This window comes from Capsicum annuum, chromosome 11 (assembly GCF_002878395.1).
Source record: "Capsicum annuum cultivar UCD-10X-F1 chromosome 11, UCD10Xv1.1, whole genome shotgun sequence".
In the NCBI taxonomy this organism is placed as follows: domain Eukaryota; kingdom Viridiplantae; phylum Streptophyta; class Magnoliopsida; order Solanales; family Solanaceae; genus Capsicum; species Capsicum annuum.
In genome coordinates, this window is record NC_061121.1 from 217,803,973 (window position 1) to 217,823,137 (window position 19,165).

Sequence of the window (19,165 nt, forward strand, 5' to 3'; positions counted from 1 at the left end):
CAAGGTTATCGATATAATGAGACCCACACTGATTTTGGTCCTCCAAAACAAGGCTCATCCGATCCGATCCTACTCTGTTCGAAAAAACAAGGCTTGTCAAATCCACTCCTACTTTGTCCAATAAGATCCCAAACGTTCACAAAAGAAACATAAAGAGCATCAAATGAATTGATGTTCCTGCTTCACGTCACTAATTGCTAACAACATTTTCTTATTTTCTCTACATTTCTTTTTACTCGTGAACTACGTTCGACCTGATTCCCGTTTAAGAGGGATACGTAGGCGCTCCTATGGAGTTCGGTCACTTCATAATAAAATAATTTCTTCCCCTCTCATGGAGCACTGTAACTGGGGCAGAATTTTTGAGAGGACCTCAAGAATTCCACATGGGCATGACATCGGAATAAATTACAAACTGGGAAAGAATTTTTGAGATGACCTCAAAAATTCCGACAAGCAGATTTTGGAATTCTTATAATGAGTTAGTTCTACACTGGGGCAGAAATTTTTGAGTGATCCTCAAAAATTTCTTGGCAAGAGAACAAGGACTTATAAGATGTTGTACCGTCTCAAGATGTCACAATCAATGATTCAACAAAATTTTCTTACAAATCTCACTTATTTTCAAAGAATAACTTTTTACAAACATGTTTTTTAATTTAAAACATTCATTTACTTACTATCTACCCAAGTGAAGGCCCGGACAAGACTCATCAACGAGACGACGACCTCAAGAAGAGGACACTTCAGTTAAGGCGGAAGCACAAATCAACCTCCTCTTTTTACAAACTTATAATTTTTCTTTAAGTACAGGATTAGCAAGTACTGATGACAACAATCACTCCATTACGAGAGGCCCAAACGGCCAGTCCAACATCATGACAAGGAGGACTTATAATTGACCCAGCAATACGCTTTCTTATCTTATCTTTATCGTTATGGTTATTTTTACTACATCGTTCATCCTCTTCTACATACATATATATATCCGTGCTAACCATTTTATCCAATTGAGCTAAAAGTGGCAGGACCAACAGGTACAGATTATGATCCAATGTCATATCGAGAAGCTTTTTATCCAGTTGAGCTAAAAGTGGCAGGACCAACAGGTACAGATCATGATCCAATGTCATATCGAGAAGCCAAACAGCTGATCTAATGATACATCGAGAGGTTCAATATCCAATCCAATGTGATATCAAGAAGCCAAACAGCTGATCCAACGATACATCAAGAGGTTCAACAGCTGATCCAATGTCATATCGAGAAGCTAAACAACTGATCCAACGATACATCGAGAGATTCAACAGCCGATCCAACATCATACCGAGAAGCCAAACAACTAATCCAACGATACATCGAGAGGTTCAACATCCAATCCAACATCATATCAAGAATCCAAACAGTTGATCCAATGATACATCAAGAGGTTCAACAGCCGATCCAACATCATATCGAGATGCCAAACAGTGGATCCAACGATACATCAAAAATCCAAACAGCCGATCTAACATCATATCGAGAAGCCAAACAATTGATCCAACGTCACATCAAGAAGTAAAACAGCTGATTCAAAAATAGAACAAATACATTTTCTTTATTTCCATATTTACTTTATGTTTATTAACTGTTTATTTCTTACTTGTTTAACCTTTGTCATTTAGTACGATGTAAAGACGCAGGTAACAGAGAAGGAATAACAAACAGGGATAATTTTCGTTTCTTTTTTTAGAGTATTACCCCATCTATGCATCATTGTCTAAACTAATCTTAAAACTAACCTACCTCAACATTATCAAACTTCTCCATACGTAATTGTTCCAAATCCTATTCATTACCGTCTCACTGACCCACAATACCTTTGTCTATATCCTATCTTTTATCATTAACATTCTTTAGAAATATTGTTCATTCCTAAATCTAGAACTACAAACGGTCTGATTCTCGTAAAACCAGAGATATGTAGGAGACTTGAAACCAAAGTCTCGGCCACACTATTTTTAACCTCCTCCTGTTGTCTTAATTCTAACAAATCTTTCTCGGTCGGACAAAATTGGCTACTACATCAACTTTCGTTGCTTTGCAATTCTTTTATCATTCCCAAACAACGAAGGGGCAGCTGTTGACACCCAATTTTGACTTTTTGATACTCCTTTTAGGCTGCTATTTTAGAAAAATTATTAATTTTAAATGTTAGCATTTTTTACATATTATTCTTGTATCGGACAATACCGGCGTGTCACCTTCATTATTTAAAAATGTACAAATTATTTTATTATCTTTTGGTATAATTTTTATAATTTTTAAAACTCAAATGCGACATTGACATAATTTTATTAAATTATTCGTAACTGTGCACTTACATTTTTTGCAAATACACTGTCTAGTTTTCCATTATTTAGTATTATATATTTATTTATTATTATTATCATTATTTATTGTTATTATTATTATTATTATTATTATTATTTTTTATTATTATATCATCTACTATTATTAGCATTACTATTATTATCCCTACTATTATCTAAATAACAACCGATTTTAATTTATATTGCCTAATTTATTTAAATTTTAGCCTTTATTTATTAGATCTATAACAAATTTAGCCAATTTATTACAATTATAGCCATTGTGATCCAATTTTTAAATCTTAATAAAATTCTCTACCTTTAGATCTCAACCGTCCATCGAAACTGATCTGACAGCTGGGATCAAAATGCCCCTTTCTTTCCTTTTAAAAATAAAAAACCCAAGTCAGCCGCACACCACCCCTACTTTCTCTCTCTATCTCTCCTCCTTCCCTCTAGAACTCATCAGCTATCGCCGTCGCCGTCCATCCGCCGTCGCCGTCCATCCGCCGTCGCCGTCCATCCGCCGTCGCCGTCCATCCACCACCGGCGACCACCCACAACCCAAACCCCCTCTCTCTCTTTATTGCAGCCGCCGGTAAACCGCTCTCCTCTGTCCTTTTCTTCAATGGCTAAGCGTCTTTGAATGGGCAACAACACCAGCTGCCACCGGTGAAAGCCTAGTGCCACCGACGCACAGATCCGCGCCGCTCCTTGCCTCCTCGTCGAACCGGCCTCAACATCAACAACAACGGCCAGCCTCCATCCTTGTATGCTGCCTCCTCTTCCAATACCGAAGACCAATGATGACGCCTGTAACCACCTTACCGACCACGCATTCAGCAACGACAACCTTCGTGCCACCAACCAACCATGCAACCGACGAAATCAGCCGACAAAATCCCTCAAAACAACAACACCATCGCCTCCGCCAGCTATCCAAATCATCCTTCCTCTCTTCTCACCGGTCACGTACCCGCTAAAATCAACAACCAGCGAGGTCTTTTGGCAAATTCGGTCGTAATTCGGTTTGACTTCTTGGACCCTTAAATTGCCTATCTTGTTTGCTTTGGTTTATCTTGCATGCAAAAAAAATTGATCTCTTAGATCTAAAAATCGTAACTTCGAATTTGATTCAAGTTGTTTAATTATGTGTTCATCTCTGGATTTGTTACATGTAAAAAGCCCCAAGTTTAACTAATCAGAATTAACCCTAATTCCGTAACTCAATTTCTAATTTATGAAGCCTATGTTGCATTGTTAATGAACTAGTGCAAAATTACAAATTTGATGATACTCCGTCCTAAATGAATTTCGGCGATCCTCAATGATTTTGGGTTGTGTGCTTTTGTCTTTTGAATTTATGATGGTGTTATATGGTAATTTGAATTGATTATTACCTAATTTTTGTTCAATAATTGATTTTGAAAAACTGTGATTGCCCTAATTTGTATCCCCCTTCTATTTATGTTAAACCTATGCTCGTTTATTTATTTCGATTGATAAATTCAAAGACTAATTGATTTTCTTTTCTTTCCTTAATGATGACCAATCTTTTCGTGGTATCGAGACTACTCTATTATTGATAATTATGGTAAACTCTATTTTTATTGGTAATGATTTGAATAATTTGATTTTTTTCCTCTCCTCTCCTCTTATATTCCGACTAATTCACATGTTGATTGACTTTTCTTTCCTTCTGTTTGTTTTACTGATTTTACATGGCAATCTTTATATTTAAGGAAAATCCCTTTGATTGATGAAAAAAATATATTTTTCTTCCTTTCATCATGGTTATCATTGTGACCCCCTCCACTATATAAACAATCTCTCTTCTCACTTAACAGACAGTTCTTTAATTACCATCATTCTCTAAAACAAACAAAAAGAATTATTGATTATTTTAATACAAGGCAATTATATATTTTCAAGAGTTCTTGGATTTTCTTCGAAGCTTGTTGAAAGAATCTTGTTGAAAGAATCTTACATATCTCATTATTACAAGTGTTTGACTTTAATTATTCTTGTTGTCTCTTTTACTGTTGCTCACTGGTAAGTTTTCAAATCGATGCAATAATTTATTCATGTTGTGTGTCGATTATATAATGCCATGAAAACATAGAAAGCATGCCTATAGGAGCAATTTGGGATAATTCATCATTGCTTGTGTGTCGTGCTCATATTTCATTGTTTCCCTTTCTTAAAATCATGTGTTAGCACTCTTATTTCGTTTCATGTGTGCATTGATACTTCTGTCTACTTCTAATAGGTGTTATTAAAACGATTCCTAAGAGTCGCCTGGGAATGGGAAGGGAAGTTGTCGGTTTGTAACTTAGTTTGTTTTATTCTTTATTAATTTTGGTCTGTAATATTGTAAAGACATTATTATTATTGTAATAATAAAATTTGGAGGACTAATTTGGGGGACGGAGACTTGCGTGCTCTATGCATAGTATAGGTAAACACGACTTAGGCCTTTACGTGTGTTACATGCTATGTGAATCACTTAATACTCGAAGCACTTAGACACTTAGGACTCATTTGGTAGAGTGTATAATATAATACTGAATATGTTGTATTAGTAATACTGGGATTAGTAATACTGAAATTAGTAATACTGGAATTATTTTCTATGCAGTGTTTGGTTTGATGTATTAAAAGCAATATGTATTGTTATATTTTAAAAAGAATATTGTTTGTTTACAAAAGTACCCTCAACATATTATAACTTTGTGTATTTTATTTTTTTTGCAAAAGTTTATTATGCTTTTTTTAAAAAAAAAAAAAAAAAGTTAACAATATAACTAATTATTTACTTTAGAATTTTAAGATTTAGTCACTCACTTACAAAAATTATTTTTCTTATTATCTTTTCTTTGTTTGTTCATCATTTGCTTGTTGTTCCCACTTTGTGTTATTTTTAAGTTGGAGGGAGGTATGTATAACTTTTGAATGAGACAATAAAATTATTATTAAAATAAAATTGTATTCTATAGAGTGTTAAAACTAAGTAGAAAAATTATTTTTATTTATGGATATCCTATTTACAAAATTAAAGCTTGTGTGCAATTTGTTTTTGGATTTTAATCAATAAATATTCTTTTGAGTTAATGGAGTAGTTTTTTTTTATAACTAAAATTATTTGGAGGGATATTATTATTTTGATAAATTGAAAAGAAGTAACTCATATTGAATAAATTGAAAAAGATTTAGAAAAAAATTAAAGAAATTTGAGGACATTTTTGTAAATAATACTAAAATTTGTAAACTAATTTATTTGAATAAATTTATTAGTACAAATATAAAAAAATAAAATTAAGAAAATAGAAAAATGTTTAAAAGAATTTGAGGGATATTCTTGTCTTTATACATACTAATCTCATGGTATTAAAACTCATGTATTACTATAACCACCATATGTGATGTATTAGTAATACACCCTATAATACCATGTAGGGTGTACAACTAATATATGGTATTAGTAATACATTGGTTCAAATCCTACCAAACATAGTATTAATTAATACCACACTTTATACATGGACTATTTCTTCTAATATGGCCTACCAAATGACCCCTTAAATTACAACTTATTAACATGTCATTGCATATTTGGCACGTCAACACAATTTAGGCATGGTAAAACAAATCTAGGCATATAATATTTTTAGAACATGTTAACACTAACTCCTGTGTTTACTCTAGCTTGCAGCATGTTAAACATGTTAAATACGTTATTGTATGTTTCAGCATGTTAATAAATTTAACCACGTTTTGAGCATGTCAACAATTCAAACCCTACGTATTAATATATCTGTTAGCATATTGAATATTAGTATTAAGAATGTTCATGTATTTTTCAGCATAATGGCATATAAAAAAATTGAATATAAGTATGTTAATGCATTCCTAACACGTTAGCATATTTAAGCATGTTAAATCAAATTCTAGCAGTTTTTAGCATGACTGACTGTAGATTTAAAGAATTTTAGCATGTTAACTATTAGAGTTAATTATGTCGTCACATGGCTTGGAATGTAAACATAAGTCTGAACATGTTAATAATTAACATAAAACTACTGCTCATTAAAACAGATTTCAGCATCATTAGAACATGTTTCTGCTCAATAAAACAAATTTCAGCATTATTAGAACATGTTTCTGCACGTTAAAACAATTGCAGCATTGCTAGAACCTGTTTCTGCACATTCAAACGAATTTCAGTATATTTAAACTAATCTCAGCATGTTAGTATTAAAATTTAAATATGTTAACATCAAATTCTTGCACTATTAACATATTTTAGTATGTTAAGATATTACATGTTAGGCATTTTTAGCATGTTATTGCGTTATATTCTTGCATTAACACAACTTCCAATACATTAAAATATAGATTTTTGAGCACTTTTAACATCTTAAACACTAGATTAAGTACACCATTGTGTTCCTTAGCATGTTAATGCATTTTCAATATTGTGTTAATTTTTTATGTTCTCATTAATTTATAACACTTAATTTATGAGCACAATTCCTTGACATATTTACCACACTTTGACACTCTCTTTTAAACACTTGACAACACATTGTTACATCCACAAATCACAATTACATTTTGTCACACTAGCACTTGTTGAACACTTGGATATCATGCCCATAGGTAATGACACAAAATAAATAATTATTTGTCTTTGCATGTTTATCACATTAATCAACTCTTTAATAACCAAGGAGCTAACATGAGACATTACTTGCTACTTGACGTCCAATGTGTTAAGCGTTTCGAGTCCTAGGCAACATAGCTTTATTCTGTCTAGACCACAAAATCAATATAACAAAGTCCAATGCCTCTTGGACGATAGGCGGGACGATAGGAATTACTAAAAATGTTAGTTTTATCCTTGTCCTAGAACGCCTTTAGACTTGACATCCAGCCTAAGTGAGGTGGGACGAGTAGTCATTCGGAAGTGATGATCTCCAACTGACATTAAAGGTAAGACATATGACTTGTCTAAGAGTTCAGCCTACGGGTCGGATAATGATTAAACAAGTTGGGGTTCTGATCCGAATGAGACCAAAAAATTTCTTTGTTTGATTTGACGAAGTCTTTTTATTCTTTTATTTACTTTGCATGTTTATTGATTTGGGGTAGTTAGTTTATTACATAAGCAATCCCCGTTTGTTATAAATTATGTCATTTCTTTCTCCTCGCTTGTCTTATTATATGTTTTTATTGATTTTATCACTTAGATAATCAACAATTAGAAATAACAAAATAACATGTGTTTGTTTATTAATTACTTCATCACTTAGTTAACAATTAAGCTAATGATAATAAGCGACCTTTATTTGATCATGTAGAAACCCTACGTAAAATACTAATTCGGCCGGGAACCACCTTTGTGGACCTTAAAAGGTGCTTAACACCTTTCTTTTGAGGTAATTTGAACCCTTACTTGAATTTCTGGTGAACTAAGACAAAACAACAAAATAAAGAACTTAAAAAAAGAGGAGAAAGTAATAATAGGAAAAAGAGAAGTAAAAGGATAGAAAAAAATGAAAGAAAATGGTGAGGAGTTGGATGAAGAAGATAAAGAGAAAAGAAAGAATTGAAAAATAAATTAAAATAAATAAAGTAATTAAAAATATTTCTAATTAAATAAATGTTGATTTTTGTAATAAGAAGAATATAATTTTAGTTGTTTCATGCTCTACTTGGAAAGTGAAATGCACTCTTCAGGTCATGTTGGATTAAAAGGGGTATTTATGATTATTTTTGTAAGTTTTGTGGGATAACAGATCGCTCGCAAAGTTTAAGTATCTTTTTGTAAAAGTCAGACAAGTTAAGGGGTAACTTTATGTCTTTTCTCTTATTATAATGCTGAATTAATTTATCGATTTTTACGTCCAATCTAATTTGAGTTGGCCCCCCAACAGTTCCACCACCTTTGTCCTCATCTAGCTCTTTTTAGTGATTACCTTTTAAGTGTTTCATTAACTGACCCGCACCCTCTTTATTACCTTCGGTCTTAAGCTCATATATAATTCCTGACATACATTGGATTAAACCTTAGTAGTTCCTTCTACACGAGTAAAATATTTTCACGTAGTACTAGGTTTTTTATGAGATTTTACATGGGGTAGATGAGGAAGATTAACTGATTCATATTGAATATTAACATTACAGTTTCGGGTGTAACATCAATATTATCATCATTTTCATTTATATCAACTGGTCTACTTTATTCTCTTTTTCTATACCATAATTTTTTTGAGTTTCTAATAAATTCATATCATGAACACATACACCTATTTCATTCTCAAAGAGTTCGCCAATTGATACCAAAGATACATGAGTATATCGAGTATTTGAACTACCTCTATTCGAATCGAAATCAATTTATTCTTTTACTACCACTATCGCTTTCGAAACATAAATTTCTAACACTTTTACCGACTTTTCTTAATTTATTCATATTATAAATTAACCTAATAATATTCAAAAAACACAAAAACAATATAAATAAATATTCAACATACAATACATTAATTAAAAATTGAAAGTAAGAGATGAAACGACAATATCAAATTTTTGAAGTATCCCAAAGTTGATCAATTGAAGACTTTTAAAAACTCTCACTTGATTTTGTAATTGCAAAATAATATAATAAAATTGAGCACTTTATTAGATAATTAGAATAAATGAGAGAGGTTGAAAGAATGAGATTGTAAGTTGTGGGAAAAAAATCTTTGAAGTGACATGTATTTATACGGAAAAATTTTTGAATTAACTTTTTTTTCAAAAAAAATCAAGCCACAAAAGCTTGTTACCATTGATAATCCCATTCCTAACACGGCCTGGAAACCTCCCGCTAAAGACTTCAAGCTAAGCATAGATGAGTCCTTTGATTCGAATAGTAATGAAGGAGGGGCTGGGGGTTTAATTAGAAATGTGTACGGGGACTGGGTATGGGGTTTTCACGCCAAATTCACTGCCTTATCACTGCTACACGCTGAAACAGTAGCCCTGTACTTGAGTATTAACATAGCAAAGAAATTAAAATGTTATAACATTTTAAAAGCCACTGACTCCAAAACTTTGGCATCAATCTTTAGCGAAGGCGCAAATACTAACAACAACCTTATCATTGTGTGCAGGGATCTTCTACAGGAGTTGGAGATCACGTCGATATGCCATGAAGATAGGAGGTTTAATAGAGCTGTAGACGTTTTAGCTAAAGAAGGTAGAAAAAGGCAAGTACCTCAGTTTTTGAAAAAATGGATAGTTCCACCATTGTTTGTTCGCAAGATCATTGCAGCAGACAAAGAGGGAACTTCTTTTGCTAACATGGATATTGACTCTAATAATAATATGATGGAGACTAGGAAAACAGCTTTTGTAAGGCAGCATGAAGTGCCAGTAGCTAGTAATGTGTGTGATATATGTACTACTAGCATTATGTGTGTATGTATTACTAGTGACTTAGTCGATGATCCAATAGGACCATCTCCGTAGCTCTGTACTATGTATGATGCATATTACGTAATGAATAAATCCCTTGTTAACCAAAAAAAAAATCAAAATTTGAAAAATAACAATACATCAAAGTAATAGCAACCAAAAAATAAAAACTTCAAACATCCTAATCACTGTTTTTGATCTATTGAAAAAAAAAAAATTATATTCAAGAATATACTTTTTGAGGCACTCTGATCAATGAAAAACTGAAACCGAATATGTAAAGTACAAAAGTGAAGGGATTGTTGTCAAGCATAAATCGTTGTGGACGATGCAGATATGCCTGTCACAATAGGTGTTCTTGTAACTTTTTTTCGAAGGAGTAATTATTTACTCTACATACAATGATTAATCACTCGCTTATCATTCAGAAATTAATTTGTGTTACTTTTTTTAATCGTTTTAGTTGTTCGTTGCTTCGAACAGTTGAATATCAATTTTATGCAGTTTACCTTTTCATTGTTTTTGACTTTTTTTTAAAGGCGTATATCAATTCTGTTCTATTATTGTATTCATTCATTAAAATAATTTGCAAACCACAGACAAATGTCAATTAGAATTTTTTAGTTTAAAGCACTACAACATTTTTGGCCTAAGGCCAAACCAAATCTGGACAACATTTATAAAGTGTTGCCTAAAATAGTTTTGTGCACGCTTTTAAAATGTAATCATAAATTTTAGCTTTAAGCCACGATAATTTTGTCAATGCTTGTAAAGCGTACTTTTTGATGTTATAGGCTACACTTTATAAGTGTTGTATATAATTGGCAACGCCTTTTACAAATATGGTCGTACTTTTAGAATGTGGCTATTTGTATTATTTTAAAACAACAATTTATAAATGTTATATAAAATTTACACCAAAATATGATATTTTCTCTAATATTTTTGATACTAAAATATTATATTCCCACCCATATATATTTTATTCCCTTCAATTTCTAATTACCTAAAAAGAAAAATCAGTATTAATATTGAGCTGATGAAATGATGAGGGTTCTTCTTCAATTACACCATCCCATTTTGAAGAGAAATAAGCCATCGGTGTTGCTGAAAACCCATTGTTGTTGCATTTCATCACCATTGTTGAAAACCCGTGTACTCTAACCCATCAGTGTTGCTGAAAATCCATGGGTGTTGCTGTATTTCATCACCATTGCTGAAAACCTATGTCATACTCTTCGTACCATAACCATTGCTGAAAACCATCGTGATGTATTCACTTGAATGTTAGCAACTCATGTTTAACTTAAATTCAGGTGTAATTGTTGAATTTTGTTGTGAATTAAACTTGTAATCTTTAAATTAAACATATCTTGGGTGTTGATTATTTGTTGAAACCTCAAATTCCCATTATATATTGCCATTGATGTTGAAATTAAGTAAAAATTAGAATTTAGGATTTGATTGATTTGGGTATCATCCATCCCCTATTCTTTATCTTGAGCCGGTGGTCTATTGGAAACAGCCTCTCTACTTCTTCGGAGGTAACGGTATGGACTGCTTACATCTTACCCTCCCCAGACCCCCACTTTGTGGGAATACAGTGGGTTTTTTGTTGTTGTTATCAAAATTGGGGAAGACTGATTGTAAATAAAGCATCATCGTCACATTTTTCTTCTTATTGCTTGATATCAACAGTTATGCCATAATTTCAAGCAACATAAGTTGGCTATATGACTTCATATTGTCTATTTTGCTCCTTTTAATACTGTTGATTAAGTTGGTCTTTTATCTATCGTGTTTCTATTTTGTTATATTACTCTTGGTACTTTGAAGCTTGTTGAGATAGTTAACAGAGTATTTTGCTGAAATTCTGAATTTTGTTTTTGTATTTATAATAGTATGCAATTTTTGGGGTATAATCAATATATATATATTTTTTAACTGAAAGACTTCAGTATCTTCAGATATAGAGGTTTAAGAACATGTTTGGTTTGGCTTATTTTAGGTGGTTTTATGCTAAAATAGGTTTTAAACAGTTTGTAGTGTTTGGGTAAAATAAAAAAGCGCTTAACTCTGCTTTTTAGTCTAGTTACCAAGTTACTTCTAGCTAAATTCCAAGAATAGTCTCTTCTTTTCTATTTGCATAGAGAAATTGGTAATGGAGTGTGGGACTACTGGTTTATGCCTTTTACCAAGCAAGTTACCTCTGTTCATCATGGTTCTAATTCTCCTCTTATACATATTATCATTGATAAAGCAAAATTATGACTTTAGTGCTTCTTGTTTTTCTCGTTTGTAGGTAGACATTGCTTGCAAGAAGGTCAGTCAAGCTAGTGTAATGTGTTATTTTACTTGATGAACCTGCAATTGTTCCTATCTCACTCTATTCCTTCAACTTACAGTTAAAGAAAATGAGTGAGCTTAGTGAAGGCTACAACATAATCGGGATCTGCCAGGTAAAAGAATTTCTACACCCTAATGTTTTCATCTCAAAGGCTCGAAGAATCTCCACTGAATCAATCTATATGCTGGATGTTTGGTAGTTTCAAATAACAAGCGTTGGAGACATGAAGTCTATAGAGAGTCCGGCTATCTTGAGGTTTATGTGTTCAAACTGTTTCTTTACAAGTATTGGAGTATCAACCTGAAATCCAAAAGATTAAGGCTCAAATGCTTACTAATGAACCTAAAAGAGCAATAAGATTGCAGAAAATGAATTTTCCAATGTAGAGATCTTAAAGTTTCCGTGCGTAATTTGATAAGCCTGGCGATCCCTTTCATGTTAGCTGTGTACACTTCCATTTTTGTTGGTCACGTGACTCCTCTCTGTTCATTTCTTTTCTTTTTTCCAGAGAGACATGGTCAGCAGAGGGGTTATTGAGTTTTGTGATGGTGGACCTCTAGTAAGAAGTTAATCCCTCCATTTCAGTTTATTTCTCTTATTTTTCTTTTTAGTCCGTTTCAAAAAAGTATGCCTCTATCCTTTTTTTCAATAACTCTTTAATTCCAACTTCCCACCTGGCATGTATAAGATCACAAGATTAAAGGGTATTTTGGTACATCCCATGTATTTTTTATTTTGGACAACAAGATTCGAAAGTCTTCGTTACTTCCTTACACTTCGTGTCAAGTCAAAACCATACAACCAAATTGAAATAGAGGGTGTAAAACCTTTATCTAGTATTTCCAATAAATACTTCTATATGTTGGCCAATCACGTGTATCTATTCATGTTTTGCTTATATCTGTAACAGGTGAGGAGTCTTGTATCTCTAGCTGGTCCTCATGCTGGGATAGCTTCTGTTCCCTTTTGTGGTGTATGTGCCCTTTGACTCCATGAACTGAACTAGCTATTTTTAAATTGCTTTGGTTATTTTTGCGAGGAAAGATCGATAATAGTGTCTAGTCTTTTCTATTTAGGCAGTCAGGTATCTGGTGCATTCTTGCAGACTCTTTGCTCAAGTTAGTAATTTACCGCAATTTTGTCCATGTGTGCTTTTTCTTTTCATATACTACTACAACTATGTTAGTCCCCTTTATTTTATTGTATATTTTCTTATTCTTTACTCATTTTCAGGTTATTTCCTTCCGATTAAATGGTGTCCTTTAATTCAATTCCAAGCACACCTTGCTCCCACACGTTACATTAAAATCCCTACTGTAAGTAACCAAATTATGCGATTTTGCTATATGTATCAAACTTAAAAGTAATGACTCATACCTTTTGGATCAAACAAGTAGGATAGTTATTTTGAAAGTGATTGACATACCTTTGTTTTATGTGTTTAATTCAGTTTTTTCCCATCAATTGTTCATTTTTGTAGTTCTTGTTTGTATTGCATATATATCTTTGGTTTCTTCATTTGTGTCTTTCCTTACAAAATTCTTGTTTCAATTCTGTTTTGTGCTTAAAGCCCCCAGATCTTTCAACCTTTAATATGTTACGACTTTCACAAGCTCGTTTCACTGAATTTGAATCAGTTCAGGCTAAGTTTTGTATGCCAAAAATAAATTTCTCTCCAAACTCAGGAAATCGGAAAGGCATGTTCCAACATTTAGCATGCAGTTTATACAGCAGGCAGATCTGTTCCATTGTGAGATCATTTAGTGATTTTCTTTAGTGGTTCTTTAAATTAAAGAGAAAACTTTAAACTTGAGTTATTCAAGGGAAGGTCTATGACATCTTTTTGGCTCCCGATGTTGTTCCTTATTCTTTTCTTTCTTTCAAAAATTGTGCTTGCTGGCTGATTCTTTTATTTCTTATTTCTTATTTCCTTATTGGCATTGTATTCATTGCATTTGTGGAAATTGTTCAAATCTGATAATATATGTTTACCTTTACCAAAGCAAGCTTCTCTAATTACTATGCAGTTTGTGAAAATGTTAAACCATCTTTACACTCATTAGATTTCATTGCATTACAATACTTGGTTTAGTTTTCTCCTACACAATACTACGATAGAAATATACATGGAGATACTGTAATTTTCCTTCTAATGTCTCCCTTCTCTACTTTGGCCTGGTTTTCACTGATCTCCATTTCTTAACTTGCATGTCTTGTGCAGCTTCTGAGACCAAAGTTGTAAGAGATTAAAGATGGGATGCAAAATAGGGTAGGTTTATACAAGTCTCCTCTCATTTTTGTTTCTGTTTGATTGAGCTAGCCAATCACTAAATTTCTTTACATGTTATGTAGACCATAGTAATGACATCTGAAGCAACATTATTTATTTGATCCAGTCATTGAGTATTCGATGTTGTTTTGAAATTTATTGATGAGTACACTTCGTGTGCTTATGTTCTGTTCATGATTCTTAGACTCTAAAACCTTCCCTGGTATCATCTCTAAGTAAGTAATCCATGCACGGACATGTCCACACTCACTTGGCTTCTCTACTGTCAGAGTTTTTGCCTCAAATTAAATTGTGTTTCCTTCCCTTCTTTAGGCAAGAATTATGTGGTTATATTTTTACCTGCCAACTGTTTTAGTTGGTTTAAACTTCTTACTTTTTAACAGGGTATGGCACCAGCGGCAGTTGCTGATGGTCAAAAAAAAATGCAAGAATTAATGAGGGAGTAAGCAACTTTTCCTTGTTGATCTAATAAACTTTCATATGCCCCTTTTTAGTGAAAAAAATGTTGTAGAACTTGCCTAGCTTCTCATATGAAATCCTTGTGTATATAATTACCCCATACCTCTCCTTCTCAAAGAATAATTACCCTGTACCTCTACTGGTTGGAGGATAGAGGTACTTGGTGGAATAGTCAGGTTCCCCGAGAGTTGGCCTGGACATCTGCTATTTTTAGAAAAGTTAACTATCTTCTCATATGGATAAAGTTAACCAGCCTGTCTGTATCTACTTTGAGTTGCATATCTACCTATTGACAAGAAACTGAACCTACTATGCTGGCATACTTTAAATTCTCTCTTTTTTTTCATTGAACTGATTGGGAAGTGGAGATAGTGGCCCAAATCACATTACTTGGAAATGTCTCTAGGAAAATTAACTAGCAGTCTAGAAGCAGGTGTTTCGTCACTGAGAGAATGGAGAGCCAGAAACTTTAAAGTGGGATATGTGGCTGAAGCATTAATGTAGGTTCTTTTTCATTGTTTATTGTGCCTTTTGTGTCTGATGCATTGTTGTTTAGATCTTTTAAAAATATGTTTGACTTTTGAATCTCCATTTTTTAAAAATTAAGTTATCATGGTTTAGATTTGTTTCTTGTGGTTGTGTGAGTATATATTACTGTGTTGGTGATCGTATATTTGAGATTCAGTTATAATTTGTGGAATCCTATTTCAATTGGCAATTACGCATACATCTTGGTGTAAGAATTTGACATCACTCTTCAAACCTGTTAAAATTGGACAGTTGATTTGCTAACAAGGGGTCAGATTAGTTTTGAGATCTGATATTAATAAAAAGTTAGATTTAAGGTTTACTGAAAATATGAACTGGGAAGTTTTCTGACCAAGTTTAGGTGAGTAGTAACTAGGGATAGATGTACATGATGCTAAATGAAAGACACTGAGGTGCAACTGCAGAAATTCGGTAAACTTATGTTGGTAGGCTAAGTTTATATCATTTGTGTGAAACTAATACTCTTTGCCTCTAACAAGGGGTCATATTATCCTTCATCTGCTGGCAATGCATATTGTTCTTGTCAAAGCTAATCCAATTTTTTTGAGAATGAATGTCCCTTTAATTGTTTGTGGAGATGTTTTAGTTTGTTGTCATTACAGATGTCTTACTTGTCATCTTGGTAGAAATTAGTATAAACAGTTGTCTGCCCAAATAAATAGTCGGGATATGTATAATACAACAACAAACCCGGTGTAATTTGACAAGTGGAGTCTAAGGAGGGTGTGGTGTGTGTGCAATTACAGTGTAATTCATGACACTGTTCCATTAGCAATGCATATTGTAGTAAGTCATTAGATCTTCTCTCATCTTAAAATTTATCTCTAAAATAAGCTAAAATGAGCAAGAAATCTGTCAAAAAGTTAAAAAAATTGAGCCTTGTACCTTCAAATATATCTTACTGCATTGTTTTCGCATGTCAGTGCTGTAAAACAGATGGTATTGATCGATAGCAGTGTCATCCGTGTTGAGTTTAAAGAAGTTTTGATCTGGTGGCTTCCATTTGTTGTATTTGATGGTGTGTGTTGGCTTCAATTAGCTCGAAGCTTAACTTTTATATCAATCAAGCTTGACAGTGGAACAAAACTATTTTTTTTAAATACATAACCTGAGTTCAAAGAAACAAACACCTAGCTAGTTAGTACTTTCTGGAAAAACAAAATTATTTTTCCAACTTTTGGTCATGAGCAAAATTTAATTAGCCAGTGAGTTCTTGCTTTTTGTGAGTCTTAATGGTAACATCAGACTGTGGATAAGCAACACAAATTAGCACATATCCAGTACTTATTTGTTCACTTTGTATGTAGCCATGCAAGTGACTCTACCATCCTTTGCATATTTAAGCCCAGAATTTTGAATGGCCTCGAGGCTTGTCATAACTGGTTTAGTTTCTATTGAGGGCATTATTCCCAAAAAAAATATTGCTCTTCTCAAATTTTAACATGAAGGAGCAAACAATTCAAGTATAAGTAACAAATGGATTGGAGAAAAACAATCAAGATGACAAACTTGAAGTAGGAGAATGAACCCCTGGAAATTATTTGTGTTCCCGAGTTTGAGTTTTCTTTTTATTGCGAGACGAGAAGTTTCTGCAAGTATAATTTTAAAGGGAGGAGTACCTCAGGAGCCATCCAATATGGACTTTCTTTTAAAGAGAGATTAGCTGAGATTTTCCTAGTTTCAGAGTTATTTTACCAAGTAAACAACTGCATTTCATAGTACGTCAATGAACTAGAATCTCTTTGATCGTCTCTATACTTGGATCAGAATTGGAATTGAAAGTTCTTGTCTTTCATTCGGTCGGTATCCTCCCAAACTTTCTTTTTTATTGAACATTTGAGTATGAAAGGAGTTTTTGCATTTTCACACGATGGCAATTGACTAGAATGAATCCTAATTTGTGGTTGGATGTGTAATTGTCAAGGATGGGAAGATTGTGAGTGAATGGTTTCACCCAAAAGCTTATCCTTCGGTTTATGCAGTTGCTTTGGTCGAGATGCATTTGGAAGGCGAAGCTTTCTTGTTCACTGGCCCACGAAGGAGGACCCTCAATTTCTGCTATCTTTTGTGTCACCACTTGCCTCTGTAAATGAAAGTTCTGGTAACACTTCTTCAGCATCCTACTGTCTTATTGATTTCTTTTAACATACCAAAGATTTCTTGGAGAAGCTTCAACTTATTTTAAAGCAAACATAAGCAGTAAGTTGTCATTATCGTTTATGGTAACAACTACATTAAATTAGCAATCGTGATGATTGAGCATGTACAGGCAAGAACATTTAGCAATATCAAACATATCGTTTTGAGCTAAGCATTTTGGTGATTTAGCCATCCTCTATGAAGTTTGTTGCTTCATGGAAACATTATTGAAAGTCAGCTCTCTTGATCGAAAATTGTTTATTTTGAGCTTTTGAGTTGTCTGTTAGTTGGTTAGAACAGTTGATATTGGAAAAAAGTCGATATTGCTTGTTTGTTCTTAGTTCACTCCTTCAAAATTAGAAACATCAATGTAAAGTTATTTGACATTCTCCCATACCGCATGAAAAGAAGAAAAAAGCCAAATATGGCAACGGTTGGTAGTATAGTTTATATTTCCTCTATACTTCCTCTGTGAATGAGTGCAATGTTTTAGCTCATTGTCGCTTTGATCTTGCAAATTTTGCAGATGGAGGCCAAATAGCCAAAACAGGCTTCTGGGAAGAACTTCCATTCAGTGTATATAGTTTGTCTAATGGTGCTTTAGGAATGGATGAAGGTTTAATTGGCGAAGTTTTGAAGCATGCCTGGAGGAGTTAAATCACTTGCGAGAGAACTTCTATCCAACCAAAACCCGAGGACTTGTGTGCTTCACACCAAAAGGTTTATTGCAGGAAAGAGGAATTGCCTTTAACTCCTTCCAATCTGATGGAACCTAAGTTAGGTCAATATCATCACATAGTTATGTTGTTAATACCATTCATTTCATGTTTGGTGAATGTAGTAATTGTGATTGAACATTCTGTCGGAGTCTAAATTGATTGCAGTCTTCTTCTAATGTCAAAATAATGTCATTTCAATTCCGATCAGAATAATCATTTTTCAATTAGAAATTACGTACTAACATTTTGTATGCCTAATGTCATTTCTGTAAAATGTGGCTTGAACTATCAAATTTTAGGCAATATTGCTGCACTTCAAAAGTGTGGCTAAAACATGCTTACACTTTACAAGTGTTGTCGTAGGGGATATATAAAAGGCTACTATTTTGAATTGTGGCTAGTAATATAGAAAAGGACACGTTTTTTAAGCGTTGTTATAGAGGTTTTACAAAAGGCCACGCTTGTGAAGCGTGCCCAATAGTAAAACAAAGACAACACTTGTAAGTGTAGCTTTATTAAAGAAAAATGTTGCCGATGACAATTTGCAAAACGTGGCCTTTATACATTAATGGCCATACTTTTTAAATGTAGCTAATATGGCAATATTTTAAAAGCGTGGCCTTTGATCAAAGGTTAGACCTTTTTAGGCCACCCCCTAAAAGATGTTGCCTAAAGTATGAAAGCGTAACCTTTGATCAAAAGCCACATTTTCTGCAATTTTAGGCCACACTTTACAAGAGTAGAAATAGGATTAAAATGTTGTTGTGTAGGTTTCTTGTATAAGTAGATATATATATATATGTGTGTGTGCGCATATGTTACAATTAGTTATCCATTACTTCAATGTTTA

General features: G+C 33.2%; 1 protein-coding gene across 31 annotated transcripts; it reads left to right on the forward strand.

Moving 5' to 3' along the window:
• The first annotated feature begins 2,762 nt into the window (after window positions 1–2,762).
• Window positions 2,763–18,559, forward strand: LOC107848170. 31 transcript variants are annotated; one of them, XR_007047458.1, is made up of 13 exons: window positions 2,763–3,379; window positions 4,621–4,809; window positions 12,115–12,135; window positions 12,218–12,271; window positions 12,359–12,414; window positions 12,668–12,718; window positions 13,070–13,132; window positions 13,240–13,277; window positions 13,393–13,475; window positions 14,381–14,428; window positions 14,833–14,891; window positions 17,382–17,558; window positions 18,123–18,559. XR_007047458.1 is itself a non-coding variant. In XM_016692871.2 (8 exons), the coding sequence occupies exons 5-8, from the start codon at window positions 14,417–14,419 to the stop codon at window positions 18,251–18,253; spliced, it is 321 nt and encodes a 106-aa protein (XP_016548357.1). In that variant the 5' UTR covers window positions 12,278–12,718; window positions 13,070–13,132; window positions 13,240–13,277; window positions 13,393–13,475; window positions 14,381–14,416; the 3' UTR covers window positions 18,254–18,559. The 31 variants fall into 31 exon arrangements, 2 of the variants coding, with proteins under 2 accessions (XP_016548357.1, XP_016548356.1); XR_007047451.1 differs by lacking the exon at window positions 4,621–4,809 and adding an exon at window positions 9,509–11,128; XR_007047452.1 differs by lacking the exon at window positions 4,621–4,809 and adding an exon at window positions 9,509–11,098.
• Window positions 18,560–19,165: the final 606 nt, after the last annotated feature.

Bases quoted from the DNA above. Each gene is read 5' to 3' on its own strand.
- LOC107848170 (XM_016692870.2), top strand. From the start codon at position 15,305: ATGTCTCTAGGAAAATTAACTAGCAGTCTAGAAGCAGGTGTTTCGTCA. The intron at 15,409-17,439 runs GTAGGTTCTTTT...CGGTTTATGCAG, and splicing joins TATGTGGCTGAAGCATTAAT to TTGCTTTGGTCGAGATGCAT. The intron at 17,559-18,122 runs GTAACACTTCTT...CAAATTTTGCAG, and splicing joins CTCTGTAAATGAAAGTTCTG to ATGGAGGCCAAATAGCCAAA.